At 35.2% G+C, this 19,335-nt stretch overlaps 5 protein-coding genes across 6 annotated transcripts; 3 read left to right on the forward strand and 2 right to left on the reverse strand.

Annotated features, from left to right (window-relative positions):
* Positions 1-730: 730 nt before the first annotated feature.
* LOC106374942 (probable serine incorporator) lies at positions 731-7,641 on the reverse strand. The gene is made up of 14 exons (XM_022700452.2): positions 6,306-7,641; positions 3,134-6,219; positions 2,772-3,016; positions 2,620-2,696; positions 2,380-2,539; positions 2,277-2,301; positions 2,111-2,200; positions 1,853-2,024; positions 1,706-1,779; positions 1,561-1,627; positions 1,405-1,476; positions 1,200-1,339; positions 1,027-1,100; positions 731-915 (listed from the first exon to the last, which is right to left on the reverse strand). Exons 3-14 carry the CDS (start codon positions 2,995-2,997, stop codon positions 833-835), a joined length of 1,260 nt encoding a protein of 419 aa, XP_022556173.2. The 5' UTR covers positions 2,998-3,016; positions 3,134-6,219; positions 6,306-7,641; the 3' UTR covers positions 731-832.
* Positions 4,645-9,657, reverse strand: LOC106373917 (chaperonin CPN60-like 1, mitochondrial). The gene is made up of 18 exons (XM_048756051.1): positions 9,620-9,657; positions 9,499-9,523; positions 9,309-9,410; positions 8,911-9,100; positions 8,518-8,810; positions 8,192-8,296; positions 8,029-8,115; positions 7,865-7,951; positions 7,647-7,781; positions 7,480-7,560; positions 7,326-7,394; positions 7,017-7,094; positions 6,785-6,880; positions 6,500-6,703; positions 6,306-6,411; positions 6,130-6,219; positions 5,519-5,640; positions 4,645-4,851 (listed from the first exon to the last, which is right to left on the reverse strand). Exons 1-18 carry the CDS (start codon positions 9,655-9,657, stop codon positions 4,645-4,647), a joined length of 2,115 nt encoding a protein of 704 aa, XP_048612008.1.
* Positions 9,658-10,008: 351 nt separating this feature from the next.
* On the forward strand, positions 10,009-11,125 carry LOC106377100. The gene is made up of 2 exons (XM_013817269.3): positions 10,009-10,460; positions 10,622-11,125. Exons 1-2 carry the CDS (start codon positions 10,074-10,076, stop codon positions 11,081-11,083), a joined length of 849 nt encoding a protein of 282 aa, XP_013672723.1. The 5' UTR covers positions 10,009-10,073; the 3' UTR covers positions 11,084-11,125.
* An 81-nt stretch (positions 11,126-11,206) lies between these two features.
* On the forward strand, positions 11,207-12,671 carry LOC106377101 (haloacid dehalogenase-like hydrolase domain-containing protein At2g33255). 2 transcript variants are annotated; one of them, XM_048754975.1, is made up of 6 exons: positions 11,207-11,543; positions 11,735-11,777; positions 11,860-11,920; positions 12,002-12,136; positions 12,340-12,516; positions 12,554-12,671. In XM_048754975.1, the coding sequence occupies exons 1-5, from the start codon at positions 11,207-11,209 to the stop codon at positions 12,502-12,504; spliced, it is 741 nt and encodes a 246-aa protein (XP_048610932.1). In that variant the 3' UTR covers positions 12,505-12,516; positions 12,554-12,671. The 2 variants fall into 2 exon arrangements, with proteins under 2 accessions (XP_048610932.1, XP_013672724.1); XM_013817270.3 differs by having other exon boundaries at positions 12,340-12,671.
* A 223-nt stretch (positions 12,672-12,894) lies between these two features.
* Positions 12,895-16,557, forward strand: LOC106374941 (thioredoxin-like 1-3, chloroplastic). Its single transcript, XM_013814859.3, has 4 exons — positions 12,895-13,661; positions 13,726-13,902; positions 14,462-14,626; positions 16,087-16,557. The coding sequence occupies exons 1-4, from the start codon at positions 13,302-13,304 to the stop codon at positions 16,336-16,338; spliced, it is 954 nt and encodes a 317-aa protein (XP_013670313.2). The 5' UTR covers positions 12,895-13,301; the 3' UTR covers positions 16,339-16,557.
* The last annotated feature ends 2,778 nt before the right edge of the window (positions 16,558-19,335 follow it).

The following is a 19,335-nucleotide window of genomic DNA, read 5'->3' on the forward strand; positions in this document are numbered from 1 at the left end:
AAACCTTAAACTTTGGATAAACTCTAAACCGTTGGAAAATCTTAAACCCTAAATCATACATTAAAAACTAAATTTTAGTAACACTAAACCCTAAATCCTAATCACTAAACTCTAAACCCTTGGGTAAACCCGAAACCCTTGGGTAAACTCTGAACCCTTGGATAAATCATAAACTCTAGGGTTTAATTTTAAATATTTTTGATTTAGAGTTTATGATTTATCCAAGGGTTCAGGGTTTATCCAATGGTTTAGGGTTTAGTGATTAGGGTTTAGGGTTTAGTGTTATTAAGATTTAGTTTTTAATGTATGATTTAGGGTTTAAAATTTTCTAATGGTTTACGGTTTATCCAAGATTTAAGGTTTATAATTTAGGGTTTGGAGTTTAGAATTTAGGATATAGGATTTATTATTTTGGTAAAAGTTTATCAATATTTATTTTTATTTTTTTTGTAACTATTTTTATGTATTTTTATTGTTTTATTTTAAAAATATAATCTTATTTGGAAATTCAATTTTGTTTCCTTTTTTAAAAGATATCAAATATCAAATACTCAAACACTATTGGTTGGTGAATCTAGAGGCTCACCTTAGGGGGTGAACCCAAGAATTTCTCTATCTTTAATATCTAGTTGAATTATCGAAGAGAATATCTTTTTTTGTTCCGACTTCACCACAAATTGTACATTGGATTATGTTCTTAATGGAATCACATTAAGGTAAAAAAAATGAATGAACTTGGTAAAAAAAAAAGCTTTTTAGAAAATGGAGATGGAACTGTTTCTGTATTAACTTCAAAAATTGAGCAATGACAGTGATAATTCACTCCACCTATCTATCTGCTGACTTCTGTTGTTGTTGGCTGAGGTTGCTCATGAACCCTAGGCTGTCTCACAATAGGTGCAATCAACTTCCACACTATATACAAAATAAATAAAGAAACATATATATCTCGTATTTAGAGCTTCTGTAAGATCAAGAAGTGACATAAACGACACTGAAACCATCAGGTTACACGTTTTAACTTACGGTATATCCCTGCGGCAAACCACTCATTCACTATCTTCACCCATGTGCTTGTCCACCCAACATCCATGCTCCATCTATGCGTTACATTTAATTATAATATTAATTCATAGTCATTATTATTGCTTCCTAATTAAAGAGAACAAAGTGGAGATGAAATATGGAATGTTTCTTACTTCCGAGCTGAATGCTCGAGGTTCCAGCTGATGAACAACATAGCAAAGTACATTGCTCCTAAGGAAAACACAAGATGGAAGAATCCATAGCTATATGGAATATCATCTTCTTCTTTAGCTTCGTCTTTACGGAACTGGAACTGTAATTAGGTTTGCGTCAGAAAAAATCATGATGTTCAAGCTGAGATGTGATCGTTAAACTTACGCTGAAGGATTCTGAATCGATCCCGGTTGAGAATGTTGCCATCACAATGGCTCCTATAGCTATAAGGAAACTCTGAACAGAGTACAAAAAAAAAGGTGAGACTGAGTCTAACTAAGTAAGTAAGAACGCAAGAAGAAAGAAGATGTTAACTCTTACCAGTACTGTGATCCAATCGGTGTGACCGTTCTGTGTATGCGCATTGCATTTGGTATGTGAAGGTTCGCTGTACATAACTAATACTTTTAGTAATGTTACGAAGAACCAACCAAACAAACATTAGCTTTTGATTTTTGGTCTTTACCTTCTGATGGCAGACCAACATAAAAACACAATGTAGGAAGCCATAATCCCAGATGACATAAGGCTGCTCTTCACCTTAAATGAAAAGCAACTTAAACCATCAGAAATAGACATAGAGATCGACCAAAAGTTTAGAATTTATATGTACCTTTGAATGTAGTGACATAACCATCATAACGATTAGAAGAAGAACAGTCAATGAGATGAAAAATATATTGAGGGCACAAGCAGTTGAAGCTACATAGAAGTAGTACATCACCGCGATCCCACAAACAGAGCCGATGTAGAAAACTACTGACATGGCCAAACCAAAAGAGCAGCTGCAAGAAACGCAATAGTAACCAACAGGTGATATATATATCCACATAGAACATAACACTTTTTGTAATGACAGCTACTCACTTACCTTTGCTTGTTTTGGTTATTAGGCATCCAGTAGTTATTCCACCAAGTGATGAATTCAATCACACTTATTAGTTGAAGTCCAAGAAATATCCTGAAACCATATGAATGCTATGTGATTTTTTAACATAATTGTCTATAAAGAGTGTAACTTGAGGAGATGAGTTTACCCTGCACCAACACGCGCGATTTCTCCTGTAAGGAAAAGATCATTCTTGTGATCAAACCAATCATATCAAATAGAAAAAAATATGTTATGAAACATGACCATACCGTAAATTTGGATGTAAAGCTGAGGTATGAAGAAAGAAGCAACCATGACTGAAACCAGCAGGAGAAACTTGAAGGACCAATTGTCTGAGTGCCAAGTGTTTTGAGCTTGGTGGAGTTTCATTGTGTTCCATGTTGAGAGGAACATAACGAGGAAAAATATCTTCATTGCTAAGGACTAATAAACTTATATAACATTTTAGCAATGTGATTCTATAAGCACAAGTTTCATTTTCAGGATACGAAACATCCAAGACTCACTCTGAGTACCCCAAGAGTATGGAAACAATGACTTCCTTCTGGTCCACAACTACTAACATCTGCTTTAACATTAGATTCTACATTAAAGATGTCAAAATTAACATAAGATAGATCCCAAAAGATAATGACTTTACGTGGAAGCAAGGTCAGAGCCTTTTGTGCATAGTCTCGGATGAACCAAGCGCACAGATTTATAATCAAGAAGATGGTTCCATAGATATAACGAGCTCTCAACGACTTTTTCTTCTCTTGGTGGTAAAAGAGACTCTTCTGCTCTATCTCCCTTATGAGATCATCAAGCTGAGCAGCCTCTAAGTCTCCAGGACTGATCTGGAAAGATCTCACCCGTTGATCATTCATTGCCAATACCTACACGAATCTGAAAATATCCATAAAAGAGTAAACAACAAGATTCTGAGAACTAAATCTCTAGGATCTAATTTAAGAACAAGACCATTAGTTTTACATGTTAAAAGGGAAACAACAAGGATCTGACCTTTTGGCTCTGGCTGGATTCAGAAATAGATACAGAATCCAAAGAAAGATGAAGAGAGAAGAAGAGACCGAAGCTTAAGAGTTGAAGTGTGAGTCTGTTCACTGTTCTCACACGACAATCTTGCAGAAAGAGTAAAGAAGACGCGGTTCCAAAGTCGATTTTAAAAGTATGCTTTGGTGCGTGATTCTATGTTGCAATTATATTTTAGTGATATGTACACCTCTGTTCACAGCCGTACGATTAGATGACTAGTATCTTCATATACTTTGACTTCTTTTTTTTCTTTTTTGGCTATTATGTATGGTAGATCTTTGTTTAAATTTTCTCTTTTTATAAAAAGGTGTTCTTTAGTGAATAGTAGTAGACACACATGTTAAATTTCGCTTGAGTGTTTATTTTTTCAACGTTTAATGATATTTTAATTTCATCACATGAATTTTGTTGATCGAGAACTTTGAACATTGCAAATTTTATAAATAAAATACGAAGAAACATTCCCTGAGCACGAGGAAACATTCCAATAGACGGCCACGTCGCGTAGAGGATGTATAAAGATTAAAGAAATAAATAACGTGGAGCGTTCTCAAATTACATCCATGATTACTTGTAGTTTAACAAAAACTTTTGGAAGTGTATAATCAAACGAGACATTAACTTTCTTGCCTAAACAGATTTAGTTTTTCTCGTTAAGCTAATTCATCATCAAGCTTCTTCTTTATCTTACTACTAATTAGATTTCCCAAAATAATTCTAGTAAGTTGTGACAAACTGACAATGTATTTTGAACTAGCTAGATGAGTAGGAACATTCTTTATTTTTCTTTGTTTATTTTTGTCATATAGTTGAATGGATTTATGCTTCTTTTAGCTTCCACGAAAGTCGAACACAGGGGTTGTGTGGTCAAATTGAGAGTTTGACCAACTAACCAAATCAAATCAACTCGTTTCTTCCTGTTTATCCAAGCTGTAAATTAGTCTAAAATATTAGATTAATTGAATGTGGTTAACTGCTATAATTATATTATGGTACGGACAAACAAGTGAAGACAAAAGAAGAGGCTTTTGTGTTCATGACATTTCTTTGTGGAGTGAATCGTTCGGGGCAATATCTTTTCTTTATAATCTTTATAATCTTTTGTTTCGTTCTACATGCTACATTTGGCAATATCTTTTTTTTTTTTGGGACTTAGAGTCTGTTAATTGAACCACGTATTTTTGTGTTAATAAGAGACTAGGTTTTGGTGAAGGTTGGTAAGAAAGAGATATCTCCATGCGAAACCTCCTCGAAGATTTCCTTGAACTATAATCTGACGAATATTGGAACTAGGAAGATATAACACAAAAGACTTGTATGATCCAACAAAAATACTTATTTAAAAATAATTTATTAATCGAATGTGACAATATAGGGGAAAAAAAAACTAGTGCCTTGTGGATGAAGCAAACCATATGATATCGCAACAGTTTCAAAAGTAACCTAGCTAGGGTTTAGGATTCTCATAAGAAACCCCTTCACTGTTTTGTTTTTGTAGAACCCTTTTCTCCCTCACCGCCCACGCCACCTCCCATAGCTGGAGACGCTTCTTCTTTCTTTGAAATCTTAGTTACAACTTCTTCAGTCGTTGTAACCCTAACTTCTGCACCAACGTAACCGTCTTCTGCAAGCTCTCTTGTCAAAACCTCATTCAATTCGGCGTAGAATATACCGTCCGCTACAAACTACAAAACTCAACAAAGTTACTAAAACAGTTCAAAATACAATTAGTGCAGTGAGTTAGATCTAGTGAAATTCCCCTTTTTCTTCCCTTTGATTTGCGTCGCCATGTGGTAGATGTTGAAGTCTGCCGATAGCTGGAAAGCTTGATACCCTAGAGTCGCGGACGGTGAGCCGTAATTAGCAAGTAAATAGTTGGGGCTATGGTTTTCTTGTTCGGGCTTAGTTGTTAACAAAACAAGCCCAATCAAACGTGGCCCATTCCATTATGTGGTTAAATGCCGCTTATTAGCAAATACAGTATCAGCTATTCAATATTTCGAATCAGGTGTGGAACTACAAGGAACCAAGTACGCTTACAAGCCTGATCTCAAAATGTCAACAACTTCTGGAGCCAGAGGGTTTGTATTTTGTAGCAGGCGCTTCCCAAAAAGATAAGCATAGCGCATCATCCTTAACTTTAGAGTAATATTGAATTATAACCGCCCAACCTCCCCTCTTTTAGGCTCTACAAACCAGAGCTCTAAGCCTTTCTTGTATCTCAAGAGAGATCACAAGCCCACACACAAATCCAATTGTTTGCGTGAAGAACCGTAAAGTAATCTTGGGTCCTTTTATAGATAAGGCCCAAGCACAAAATCTATTATTTGATTTATTCTCTTTGTAACAAACTCTCGCCATCTTCATCTTCGATAACTCCTTGATTCTTCCTTCCAACTCTTCTCGTATACACCCTCCACGGCCTATCACCTTCATCCCAACTCCCAAATATTGGTTCTTCTTAAGCATAAACCCTCATACAAGAAAACTATACACTAAGTTAGAAAGAAATCTTTCGTACAATATAAGTTATCTAGTTTTAATTAATAACTTAGGTCATCTCTAAAACAGGAAAAAAAAAACAGATTAGAGTGTAGTACTGTAGTGTCAAGGTTATATGTATGTTTATGTGATTTTGATATAAAAAAATCCTCATCGTCAAGCTATAAAAAACAAAAGAATTGTATGAACAAAATATCTTAAAATGCCTTGTGGATGAAGCAACCATATAATCTCACACCAATTTCCAGTAACCTAGCTAGCGTGTAGGGTCCTCATCAGAAACCCATACACCCACAACCACCACCCATAACGGGAAACGCATCTTCTTTTGTTGGAATCTCGGTCACAACTGCTTCCGTCGTAGTCAACAAAAGCGAGACACTAACCAATAGAATAACAAAGATTAGCAAACAAAGGCACTAAAAAAATAAACTACAAAAAATGACAATAAATTTTCAGACCATTTGAGTCCCTCGCAGCATCAGCCAATGCGGTTCTGATCATTTTCACAGGGTCGATATTACCAGACTTCACCATATCCACGTATTCTCCTGAATATATATGGGAACAGAAGTTAGTTCAATATATATATAGCAATATAACAAGGTGGACCAAGGGCAAGCAGTCTGTGAGCTACCTTTAGCAGCATCATAACCGATGTCAGGATTATTTGATTCCAAAAGCTTGTCAACGATGACTTTACCGTCGACTCCAGCGTTGGAAGCAATAATGTAAACAGGTATCTGCATCAAAGTATTATTTAGTGTTCAAGATTCACAGAGGTATCTAAGTTGGAGATGAAGAAAATTTGTGATGAGAGAAAAAAAAAACCTTGAGAGCATTTTGGATGATTTGGACACCGATTTCTTGACTAATGTAATTTGTGGAAAGCTTCTCAAGTTCTTTTGACGCGTACAAAAGAGCAACACCACCGCCTGGAACAATACCTTCTTCTAAAGCTGCTTTGGTTGCATTTAGAGCATTGTTTACTCTATCTATCTTTTCGCTAATTTCTCTCTCACTCGTTCCTCCGATCTAAAAGCCATCCCATCATTAGTTATATGCATCAATAAATATTGAGTCCATTAGTGTGTTGCAACAGATTAGTTTCACTACCTTTATTACAGCAACACTCTCAGAAAGCTTAGCCAACCTATCTTGTAACATATCCTTGTCATAGCCAGACTCACTCGTTTCAACCATGGATCGTATCTGCATGATTATTTAGATTTAGAACATATATAACAAACATCCTTCCTATTTGGAAGAAAAAAAAAAGAGAGTCAAAGCAGATCATGCACTGACTGCTACATGATATATAATATGTGAGAAGTATAAACCACCCTACCTGTTCACATCGTTCTCCAATATATTTCTTGTCACCAGCCCCACCAATAAAAACAGTGTTTTCTTTGGATACAATTACCTGTTCAGAAATGAAGATCATATGATTAAGGCTGTCCTGAGATTTTGGGTATCATAGACAATTTAGTATTTAATAAATTTTTCTTTTAACAATTTGGAAGAATAAGCCTATTTACATTAACTTTAAAAATTTAGGAGCTCAAGACCAATGTTTCATTTTGCTATGGGCAGATCAGCTTCTAGATGTGATATAAATGCTTTCGAAGGTACATAGGAATTGAGCCAAACGAACCTTTTTGCAGGTTCCAAGCATACCGAGTTCGATTTTCTCAAGACTCATACCTCTCTCTTCTGTTATTACCTGTAAATTGAGATCATCAAAGAAATATTATTACACATCATGCATGCAATTAGTGTAAGCTTGGCAGATACTTTAATGGTCTTGCCTGGGCTCCTGTGAGGGTAGCTAGATCGTGCATATAAGCCCTATGGTTTTCTCCAAAACCAGGGGCCTTCACAGCACAGATCTATATATAATGTGATGGCATTTACAATTAAACCAAGCAAATAAAGATAATACTAAGAACATATAACAAAAATCCTGAAAAAAAACCTTCATTTCACCAGGAGGTGTTTTCCAACTTAGCCCTAGCCTAGCAACATGGTGAGAACGAGGCGTTTTCCAAACTAGCCCAGCAACAGAAAAGCTATCCAAATCCTCTGCAATGATCAGCAGCGACCTTTGTTTCTGGAAAAAAAAGGCAGAGAAAAATAAATATTCAGATACAAAATAACTCAGACATTACTGAAATCATCAAATGATTTATATACCTTGAGGGCCAAGTCTAAGACTTTAGACAGAGATTCAATATTGTGAACTTTGTTGTCGTGGATGTAAAGGAGAGGATCATTAACAAACTGATAAACCATATCAAGACATTAAACTGATAAAGTAACAAGGTTTGGGTCAGTAGGCATTATTGAATTACTTATACCCTGAGAGCCGACTCTAAAACTGTAGACGTAGAATCAGGACTAGTAATTTCCTTCTCGTGGATGAGAATGAGAGGATCTTCTAGCTCCTGCAAACCATATCAATTCTTGTGAATATTCCTTAAAACTGATAAAAAACATCAAGGTTTGGATCCTGATCCTTACACATGTTTGGTATTTCTCGTTTGTAATGAAGAGTGGGGATCTGTATCCCCTGTCGATCTTCATACCCTCAACAACTTCCAACTCGTTAAACAAAGTGTTGCCACCCTATACCAAGAGAGATGGCAGAATAAAATTAGTCGTTGTCCTGAATATAGACAAATAAAACATTGGTCTATGGTTCCCAAAATTTCGAAAAATAATATATATACACTCCAAAATTATCAAAGAAATTTATAATTTTTCTATTTCTCCAAAAAATTGTCGGAGTCGGCCTATAAAATTAAACAAAATAACTATTGACATTGTAGGGATCAAATTCAACTCACTTGAACTGTGATCACTCCCTCTTTGCCAACACTTTCCATAGCCTTTGCAATAAGTTCACCAATCTCTCTATCTCCATTAGCTGATGCTGTTCCAACTTGGGCAATTTCTTCAAAAGTGCTAATCATGCGTGCTCTACTCTTCAAGTTCTTCAAAACAGTATCAACTGCTAACTTGATACCAAGTCTTAGGTGCATTGCACGATATGCAGCATGATATGCACTCTTTTCAGGAGTAACTGATTTACAACCTTCCGTGAAGATAGCTCTAGTAAGGACTGTAGCATACGTCGTTCCTGTTTTTAGGTCGAATACAAAAACAACAATAAATATGAAAATCATAGGAGGCTAAGAAAAAGAAACGTTCTAATAGAGTGAAAGGGAGCCCCCCCTTACCATCACCAGCTACATTATTTGTGGCTTTAGCTACCTGTTTGACAGGACTGGCACCAACGTTCTTGACTCTGCCCTTGGACTCATTGCTCTTGGCAACAGTAACATCATCCTTTGTCACCTTTGGTGCACGCCAGCTTTGTGTGATGGTGATACTACCATCATCTTTTTGTTCGATGGTGACATTACACCCCTTAAAAAAAAAGTGATTTAGATACTTTGAGAGAGTGTTACAAAAAAAAAAAAGTGTTACAAAAAAAAAAGATACTTTGAGAGGTAATAAAAACAGGTAATTGATGATAGTTGTCACTACTCACTAGGGCATCACATGTTCCCTCGTTAACTATTATCACTTGCAATACTAATCTCTTGAAATGATCAGAAAAAAAGTTTATATATACCTTGGGTCCCATAGTGACTTGACCTGTATCAGCAAGCTCCTTAACACCGGACCGTATGTCTTTTTCTGAATAACTTCTAGTGGAACTGAGCATGCTTCCAAACTAAACAATACAAAAGAATGCACACTAATACATACCCACAAATGGCTAAAGCAGCATAAGAAGATACGAACTGAAGAACAACACGAACCTGGGTTGTACACTTTCTGGCGTTTCTGTCAAAACAAAAGAAAGATAAAAAAAAAACGATAAATGATATATCAATAAAAGAAAGTAACTTTCAGAAATACAGAGAAAATGAAGAAAGTAACCTAGCTTGTGAAGCAATGTTGGAGACAAGTCGATACATGGTGATAGATTCTCACTCAACCCGAGAAGATTACAATAGATACAGAATAGTTCGAGCTAAAATGATAATTCTCACTAACAGGAAGAGGAAGTAAAGCTAATATCTATTCTGAAAAACAGCATAGGGTTTATGTTTTTACGTGTTCCACAAGCTCATCCATTGAATTTAATATAGCATCCGATTTGGTTCCGTCTCAAGTTTTGTGGGCCTTACAAGGCCCATTTCATTAGTACAACAACGCCTAGGCGCTGTAAACCGGATTTTAATTTCGAACATTCTCGTGGACCAAACCGGTTTAGTGGTAATTCGATTCCAATGGAGGAGATGATGACAACGTGGCGGAAGTTCAGTGGACATACACGGACCAGAACATTTCCTTCCTTTCACTTGCTCTCTCGCTTCCTCCTCAAACGTTAATGGCGGAGAGAGGAGCTCTTCCGCTTCTTCGCCCCTCCTTGCCGCGACCCTCTATATTCCTCAGCTTCGCAAACCTCCGTGCGTCGCGATTCAAAAAGCCTACATCCTCTGCTTCTCATCTCCACTATCCCTCCTCCTCACGCTCTACAGTAGTTTCCGTTAAGGTAATCCCTCTGAATCGCCGGAGATTCATCTACAAAATCCGCGCCGTCGCGGAGGAAGAGGGAAGATATGGACGGACGGAGAGGGGGAAGAGAGGAAGGAAAAGGCGGCAGCTTTGGGAAGAATTATTGGAGGATAACGTTGAAGAAGACGATGTTGATAGTGGTAAAATCGATCTGTGGAAGATCTTAGAGGAGATTGTAGACAATGTCTGGATTCTAAAGGTATTTCATTTTTATGCTTCTAAACTATTATGATTGGTTGTCTCAATTGAACATTTGATTGGTGAGCAGTGACTCTTAAGTTAGTTTGGTCTCAAATGAATGTCTTAAAGGTATTTATTTCATTTATGCTGTCTTGATTGTTTTTGTTGTTCACTGTGTAGGCATTCAAATCGTATGGATATCTCCTCCCTTTCATCCTCTTATCGCTTTTCTTCAGCACGGGACCCAAAGCTTTCCTCATATCGCTAGGTGTAGCCATCGGGCCATCACTGTTGTTTCTAGCGTTCCGGAAGTTAGTTGGTTGGGATAAACGTAGAAGAACGTCAACGGCTAGTCAGTTCGGGGGAGAGATGGAAGAGGAGAGAAGGAGCCGAGTTCGATACACCCCATCTCAGGTCAGAAACAGTGGTTCAGCTGGAATGGCTTCTAACTTTGGTGGGTGGGACGAGTTAGAAGGGCCCGGGACGGTTTACGAGCAGCCGAGAACCGAACCGAAGAGGAAACTGATGAAGAAGAGGAAGAAAATAAGAAGAGAAGAAGCAGCAGAAGCACAACCATTGTTGTTGAGATTGTTGGTGTCTTTGTTCCCATTCTTGAGCTCTTACACAAACATGCTCAAATAAAAATAAAACAACTAAACCGAATACAAACTAATTTTTTTTTAATTTCAGTTAAACCGAACCGGATCGGTTAAGAGATTAGTTATTAATCTTCGGTTTCATTCGTCACTTTACCATTTCTTCTCCATGACATCATTCCTCTTTTCAAGATCATTCCTTTCACTAACACTCAGACCTTCTTCTTCGATCTTAATGGCGAATCTAACGACGAACGCAAAAGCTCGCCTGAGAGGCGTTGTGTTCGACATGGACGGAACCTTAACGGTTCCGGTCATCGATTTCGCGGCAATGTACAGGACTGTCCTCGGAGAAGACGAGTACAAGCGAATCAAGGCGGAGAGTCCTACCGGAATCGATATTCTTCACCATATAGAGTCGTGGAGCCCAGATAAGCAGCAGAAGGCGTACGAGATCATAGCTGATTATGAGCAACAGGGGATTGATAAGCTCCAAATCATGCCCGGTACGGATTCTTCCCCCTTGATTGTTTGAGGATTTGAGTTTAGAGGGTTTGTGTGTATCTTTGTTAGTTTTGATCTGTGAGGCGAAAGATTCGAACTTGGTTTGGTTTACGATTGAGAAAGATTGTAACTTTAAGTGTGAATATGAAGTAGTTCTCTTGTGTTTCTAATATATGACAAGTTATTGTTGCAGGTGCTGTTGAACTATGTAGCTTTCTTGATTCCAAAAAGATAAAGTAGGTTTTCAGATTCTTCTCTCTACAGTTTGTGTTGTTTTGCCATGCTCAGTGTGAGCAACTTCTTGTTTCATTTTTGTAGGAGGGGGCTAATTACACGCAATGTTAAGAAGGCAATTGACATTTTCCACCAACGTTTTGGGGTGAGTATCATGTGCTATATGGTGGAATCTCTCTAGTTTACTGCCTTATTTGTTTTGTCTTATTAGTTTTTGTTGTACTAGGTTATCTTTTCACCGGCACTAGGCAGAGAGTTTCGTCCATATAAACCAAACCCGGATCCGCTGCTGCATATATGTTCAGCATGGGACATCCAACCTAACGAAGTCATCATGGTTGGTGACAGCTTGAAAGATGATGTGAGTGGCTGACATGGTGGTAAATGTTTCTGCTTGGCAGATATTTAAGAAATGCCTAAAGAAATTATGTTTTAAGCTCATGAAAGAGGCTTAAACACAGACCATCTTATGCAGTTGTTTAAAGATTTGCTATGAAGGGACTTTGCATATTGTCTGAACATTATAACTGGTATTTTGATTCTTTTTTTCACTTGATTCTTTAGATAGCTTGTGGAAAAGGAGCTGGAGCTTTCACATGCTTGCTAGATGAAACTGGAAGGTATGGACCAGATGATTTTTCTGTCTCTGGACTGCATCCTGATTTTAAAGTTGATTCCCTGTCCAAAATTCAGAACATATTGGAGACGAACTTCGACCTCATCCCATAGATTTTTTTTTTTGTTTGCCTCCAAATTCCTCATCTTGTGACCAAAATAGTCTCCTACTCAACACAAAGGCTGTAGTTTGCAGCAGGATCATTATTGTAAGAGAGATAATGCCATTACACAGTATCTGTTCAGGATATCCATTAATACCAATTACAGAGTTCTGCTCATTCGCCATCTTATGTTCTAGCAATTCTTTGATATCATCATCTCCAGTCTCTGGATTTGATTTTTCTGTCCTTTTTCATCCAAAGTGAAATTTGATTTTGCTATATGAAAAGACTTCTCAATTACTTTTAGTATTTCTACGAGGAACCAAAGAACGTCTATTTATTTGTGATGGTCCCAGTTGTGTCTAGTTAGCACAGTCAGGTCATGGCAGATGTCTGTGTAAAGTTGCCAACCCAACCTACAAAAACAGAAACTTTTGGTAACAGTTTACAAAACCAAGTTTAGGGTTGATCGTTTTCGACACCAAAGAGGAAACAGTTTGCATTATACCTGAGCTTTGTCTAATGAACCAGACATGAAGGATTGGTGGTTTAACCAAACGGATTAAATCAGCTAAGAAACAGATCAAAGTACCGTATCTAACAATTCTTTATGCATCAGTGGTTTGGTTTCTTTAATGTGGTAGGAGTTTCATAAAGAAAAAGAAGATAAAATGGAACCCTAACTGTTCTAAAATATAGAAATATAAAGCTAAAAATAGGTAATACTAATTAAAAAACACTGCTCTTGTTTTAGAAATTTCGGTTTGTAAACCTATTTCTTTCTCCCAAATCTCGTTTTTGAGAAGGATGGTGGAGAGAGCAGAAGAGAAATTTCACAAAACCTCTTCTCTCTCTGCTATTCAAACTTTTTTCTCTTTTCAAGTTTTTTTTTATATGACATGTTTCTTGTGGAACACGGCAATTATTTTTCTGTGTGAATTCATGGCGACAGATACGTTCATCAAGTTGAATCCAATCTTCATTAATCCCAACCGCTTCAACCTCCGAGAATGTTCCAACCTAAGCCCTAAAAGCATCTCTTCTCTGAGCTGCATTAGCCCAAGACTGATATCTTGCAGCCATGTCAACCCTAGAACATTGATCTACGGCGAGAATGATAACATATTGTTTCCCAAGAAAAAGATTCCTTCCATGATCCGTTGTCAGGTTAGCTCAGAATCATTTTAATCTTTCGTTGATCGGGTTAAATAGTTTTGTTTAATTTATTCAGACGAGTCTTGGGATTGGAAGGAACCAAAAATGGTGGGAGAAGGAACTGAAACCTAACATGAAGTCGGTAACATCACCTCAAGATCTTGTCGACTCTCTACTTAATGCTGGAGATAAACTTGTTGTCGTTGATTTCTTCTCTCCCGGTTGTGGTGGATGCAAAGCTCTTTATCCCAAGGTAATCCGGTCTCAATCATCTGAAATTAAAAAACAAAAAACAAAACCGGATACAACAGATTCTATTAGTAGACAATTCAAAATAGTAAACCGACTCCAAGTGTTATTATTAGGATTTAATCAAAACCATCTATGGGGCTGGATAAATAACCAGAATCCACAAAATAAAATCAAACTCGACCGATAAAAGTGAATCCAAACCGATTCAAGCCCGGCATGGAAAACGGAATGAATTTTTTTCTATATGGCATTTCGAGTTATGGATTTTACCAGAACCGAACCTGAACCAAGTGTATATCAAAAAAACCTGAAAAAAATTAAAATTCTAAAAATAATTTGTACCAAACTCGATTTCAATCTCTATTATGTATAAAATATAATAGGATATTATTGAGTACCTAAAATAATTATTTATAAATACTTAATTTAATATATACTTTTGGTATTTGGTTAATGTTGATGTTTTTATGTTTTGATAATTATATTTGATTAAGTTTAAGAAAAGTTCATGTTTTGTTTATATTTTCATCAAAAGTGTGATTTTGGATTATATGTTTCAGTTATGTAAAATAGCAGAGAAGAATCCAGAGGTGGAGTTTCTACAAGTGAATTACGAAGAACAAAGAAGTCTATGTCAAAGTCTTCACGTTCATGTTCTTCCCTTCTTTCGCTTCTACCGTGGCTCCTCAGGCCGCGTCTGCAGTTTCAGTTGTACTAATGCCACGGTAATATTCTATTTTTATTCATTTTTTTCTTCTTTATATAAAGAGAAATTAGGTTCCATATACACCAAAAAAACCAATATTTGCAAAATACCTTATGACTAATTTTGACACTGTTGATATCTTTATAATACATAATTACCCATGTTCCAACTATCTGAACCATTCTCTCTCTTGTGTTTTCTTGTTATCTTCTGCCCAGAACAATCTTCTTACTTCTATCTCTCTTGTTTATTCTTAAAATCACCAAACACAATTTTTTTCCTATTAATCTACAAATATTTTTTTCCTTATCTTTTCTGTTTCCAACGATGTGAATCAGCAACGGGTACGTATATTTCAATTAATATAGAGTATGAATCTAATGAGTACTATCCTCACATGAGTTTTGTATCTGTCATCTCTATTCTTTTACTCAATCTGACCGTGATATGAATGTTTAAGAAATTTTGTTTAATATACATGTGAGATCTCTTCGATTCATTCGCCGGTAAAAGCTCATGGCTGTATTGATGGTTTGTATAATCAAGAAATATAGAAATTTCCCGACATTGATGAAACTTGAATCTAACATTTAAGTTATTGTGCTTGTAGTCGATATTTATTAAGTTAACGGATAATTGTTTGATTACATGCTACAAATCAAATATTGTGAGTATATGCATGTTTGGTTAGTTGTTACTAAACCGGTGGATGCCAATTTTTTCACAAAATATATTATCATTAGCTGATAAATGTTTACTTAGGTGTTATAAAACATGTTAACAACCTTTTAAAACGGTTTGTAATTTTTTTTAAAAAAATAGCTTGTCTTAGGCTGATAAATAGTTTGTTAGATGCTATAAAATAAGTTAGTAGGTTAAAACAAGTCACATAATAGCTGACGTGGAAACTTTGTATTCATATTATATATAACATATTATGATTAGCTGATACATGTTTGGTTAACTCTTACAAAATATGTTATCATTTTTTTACATTGTTTGGTAAAATGCTTAAAGTAGCAATTGTTAACTAATATATATATTATGTTAGAAGTTATAAATTATGTTAACATGTTAACTTAATCATTATCTATTCCACTAATATTTTTCTAGCGGTTAACAATTATAGTAGTATATATAATCAAAATTTAGGGCAAGAAAAAGAAACATATAAAAAATTAGGGCAGGGGTAAAACGGAAAAATATGACAAAAATATCTACAGTGGACATGAATTTTTTTTGCTTTAGGATAGTTTTTTAATTTCTTGGTGATTTGGGTATATTCAGCCAATAGTCTCTTATATAAAATATATGAAATTTATTGTTTGTTTATGTTTGCATTTACATCTATGCTTGTAGTTACTATATATACTGATTTTTTTCAAATAATCCGACAACTATTTTTTTTTGAGCAACTATAATCCGACAACTAATTCAAGCATTTCGAACACTAATTGCGTATTTTGATTTTTTGAGCAGATAAATAAGTTCAAGGAGGCGTTGGAGAAACATGGGAGGGAACAATGTAGCATTGGAAAGACAAAGGGACTTGAAGAGAAAGAACTAGTCGCCATGGCCACAAATAAAGACCTGTCTTTGGATTATAAACCCAAAAATAATGAAGTAAACCGCGAGATAAAAGAAAATGACACAATTATCGAAAGATCTCCAATCTCAAAAGAACAAGATGAAAAACGTTCTCTAGTAATTAGCCGTGCAGGAATTGTCTAGCGTCTGTTTTATTTGGGTACAGTTGCTGTTTTATTTGTCTGGGAGTTTCAACCTTTAGAGTATCCGTCCATTTGGAGGCATAATATTGTGCTATATATATATAGACCAGTGATCAACCCGCCCTACGGGCTGGGGTATGCAAATAAATGAAAAAATAATATATTTTAAATATTTAATTTATTTTTAACTAAAAATAAAATTAATTTTGATATATACTTTTTTTCATTACTTATTCCTTTGAAAAATATATATTTGAACTGATACTGTTCTATATACAATAGAACCTCTATAAATTAATAATGTTGGGACTTTAAAATTTTATTAATTTATAGAGATATTAATTTACAAATGTTTTCTTTTTTAGTTTTTTTTTCTATTTTTAAATATTTTTATTAATAAAATAAGAAAATATTTGATTTTACCGTATATAAATTATTTAAATTTTAGAAAATTGATTTTCATATTATTTTATTATCTTATCTGGTGTATAGTGTTATGTTTCATAGAACTGTTATGTGGTTTTCGATATAATTTTACTAAATATTATTAAAATATATTTAAATATATTAAAATAATAAGAAAAATAAAAGTATTTTCATTGTGAATATAAAACCAACACTAATGTTTAGTTTGTATTTATATAAAATATATATAGAGATACACTATTAATTTATAATTTTAATGGGACTATACATTTACATGGGAGTTTTAAAAATATTATTATCTTATTATTTTATCGATTTGTGTCATATTTTACACCGGCCCAAGTTGGGACTGACGAAATTTATTAATTTATAGAGATTATTAATTTATCGAGTATTAATTTATAGAGGTTTTGCTATATATGTTTATTCGGAAAAAAAATCAGGTGAGTAAACTTTTGTTTATTCAGTTTTATTTGTTTTTTTGGTCTATTTCTGTGTATTCAGTTTAGTTGGTTGATATGTTCTAACCAATTGGTCCTTGCTTGCCTACCGAACCACAAACCGATTAATGAAAACAGAGAACCGATAATTTTGGTTTGGTCGGTTTCGTTTGCTTAAGTTTGTACCACATGTCCATCGCTAAAACCAAGCTTCGTTGAAGAATGAGAAGTGTCATGTTTGCTACTGGCATTTTCAAGGAAAATGTTGATGTTGAAGAGAAATTATCTGATCTTTTGTTTGCATAAATCTTTAAATTTAGTTGCAGGTGAAGTAAACATACATGTCTAAATTAATCCCATTAGCCACAAGTATAGGTTCTCCTCAGGTTCGTACAATCTCTCAAAGCACCTAATTTGATTGAATTAGTATTTTATTTTCTTGAAGAAAAATTGGTGCCCGTTATGCTAATGGTCCAAGGTAATTTATTAAAGGTTGAGTTATTAGGGATTATTTGATCTTGGGACGACAATGAATTCCACAAATCCATATGTTGTATGCTTCCAGCTACTGAGATTCACTCAATTTAATGAAAACATTAATTTTTTTTTGAAAATTTTGACCTTTTAGCTTGCCCATTTAATACTCGTTTAAAGCATGTTTTCGGAATGAGTTAACGTACATTGGAATTATAAAATGTCAACTGATGTAGATTCTATGCATTGTGCTCTTATCGTAATCTGATTTTCCTTACTTGTGTACTCTTCCAAATTTGCCTTCACACACATATTTTTGTGTTCATGTTAACAGGTCTAGGAAGCAATGATGATTATGGCTTCGTCTTATCTCTGATTATACTTACGATAGTTATTCTGCCTTTTTTGACATGTCCTCTGTAAATACACCTTTGATCTGACCTCTGTTGCTTGGAAAATACCAAAATTCCACATGCAAAAATCTATCTCGAAACTATTTTCTTCCTTCTCTTATTTACTCTGTTTCGTTCTCTCCACTGCTCTGACCTGTGTTTTCTTTAAGTCATACAACCATCACAGCCAAGCTGTGACCACACCCTACCCCCCCCCCCCCCCCCCCAACTCTGCCGTCACGCCATCGCTCACCATGACCTTACCACCACTTCTCCACCATTCTACAATAACTTTCATTAGACTCACCCTGAAACTTTGGCATTTCCATTTTTGTTGCTTTCTATAACTTCTAAAGCGTCAGATGCAGCATCTCCAAAAAATTTTAAAACATATTATCTCCTACATTTTTGTTTCTTCTTCTTACCTGGGATAACTGAGAAGAATCATCAGTCTGAGGATTGATAAGTAGCTGCAACAATCAAGTTCTTTTATCAGTTCAAATGTATATTAGATCAGACTCAATTGCAACAGAATCTTCAAAACAATGCAAATGTTAATGCAATTATGTTCATGTATAAGACCCGATGGAACCATGAATCATTCAAGTGTCACTACTGATTATTAGAGTTTGCTAAATGGAAAACTCATTTTAAATAATGTGTTCAAATATATTTATTGATGTTATTTAGGTTATACCTCAACTTTGTCGGTCCTTAAAGTTGCACCATTGGAAGTATCTGTTGTTTTTAGCTGAGAGAATGCATCCCCCATAGCAGAGTTGAGCTAAGTGAATTGCCAAGCCAGTACCTTCCAAATTTTCTTCATTTACCGTTCAAATCATTGTTAATAAGTAAATCAACAAAGAGGGAAATGCATAAGTGATCATATAGTGTTTATTTTCAAATTACCTCCAAAGCTTTGTACTCATCATATATGAATTTAAGAATTTCCTCCTGGGATCTGTTGGTCTTCTCCAAATATTGCCTTGCTGATCTGATTTAGTTCATAGAAACAACATCACACATAGACATATGTCGCCAAACGTTTTTGGGACGACAAGGGTCGATGGTGGAGCCATTGTTTTTTTTTTTTGCTGGAGTCTTTTTTGATGGGTGTGAGGTTGATGTTGGTGGGATAATGAGTTTTATAGCGATGTGTCTCAGAGCGAGATAAAAATTGGAAATAATAAAAATGTAAGACTACACATTTTTCAATTAGACGTTTAATGTAATATTTTCATTTATTATATTGTATTTTTACTTAGT

Source organism: Brassica napus, chromosome C4, assembly GCF_020379485.1.
Source record: "Brassica napus cultivar Da-Ae chromosome C4, Da-Ae, whole genome shotgun sequence".
NCBI lineage: Eukaryota > Viridiplantae > Streptophyta > Magnoliopsida > Brassicales > Brassicaceae > Brassica > Brassica napus.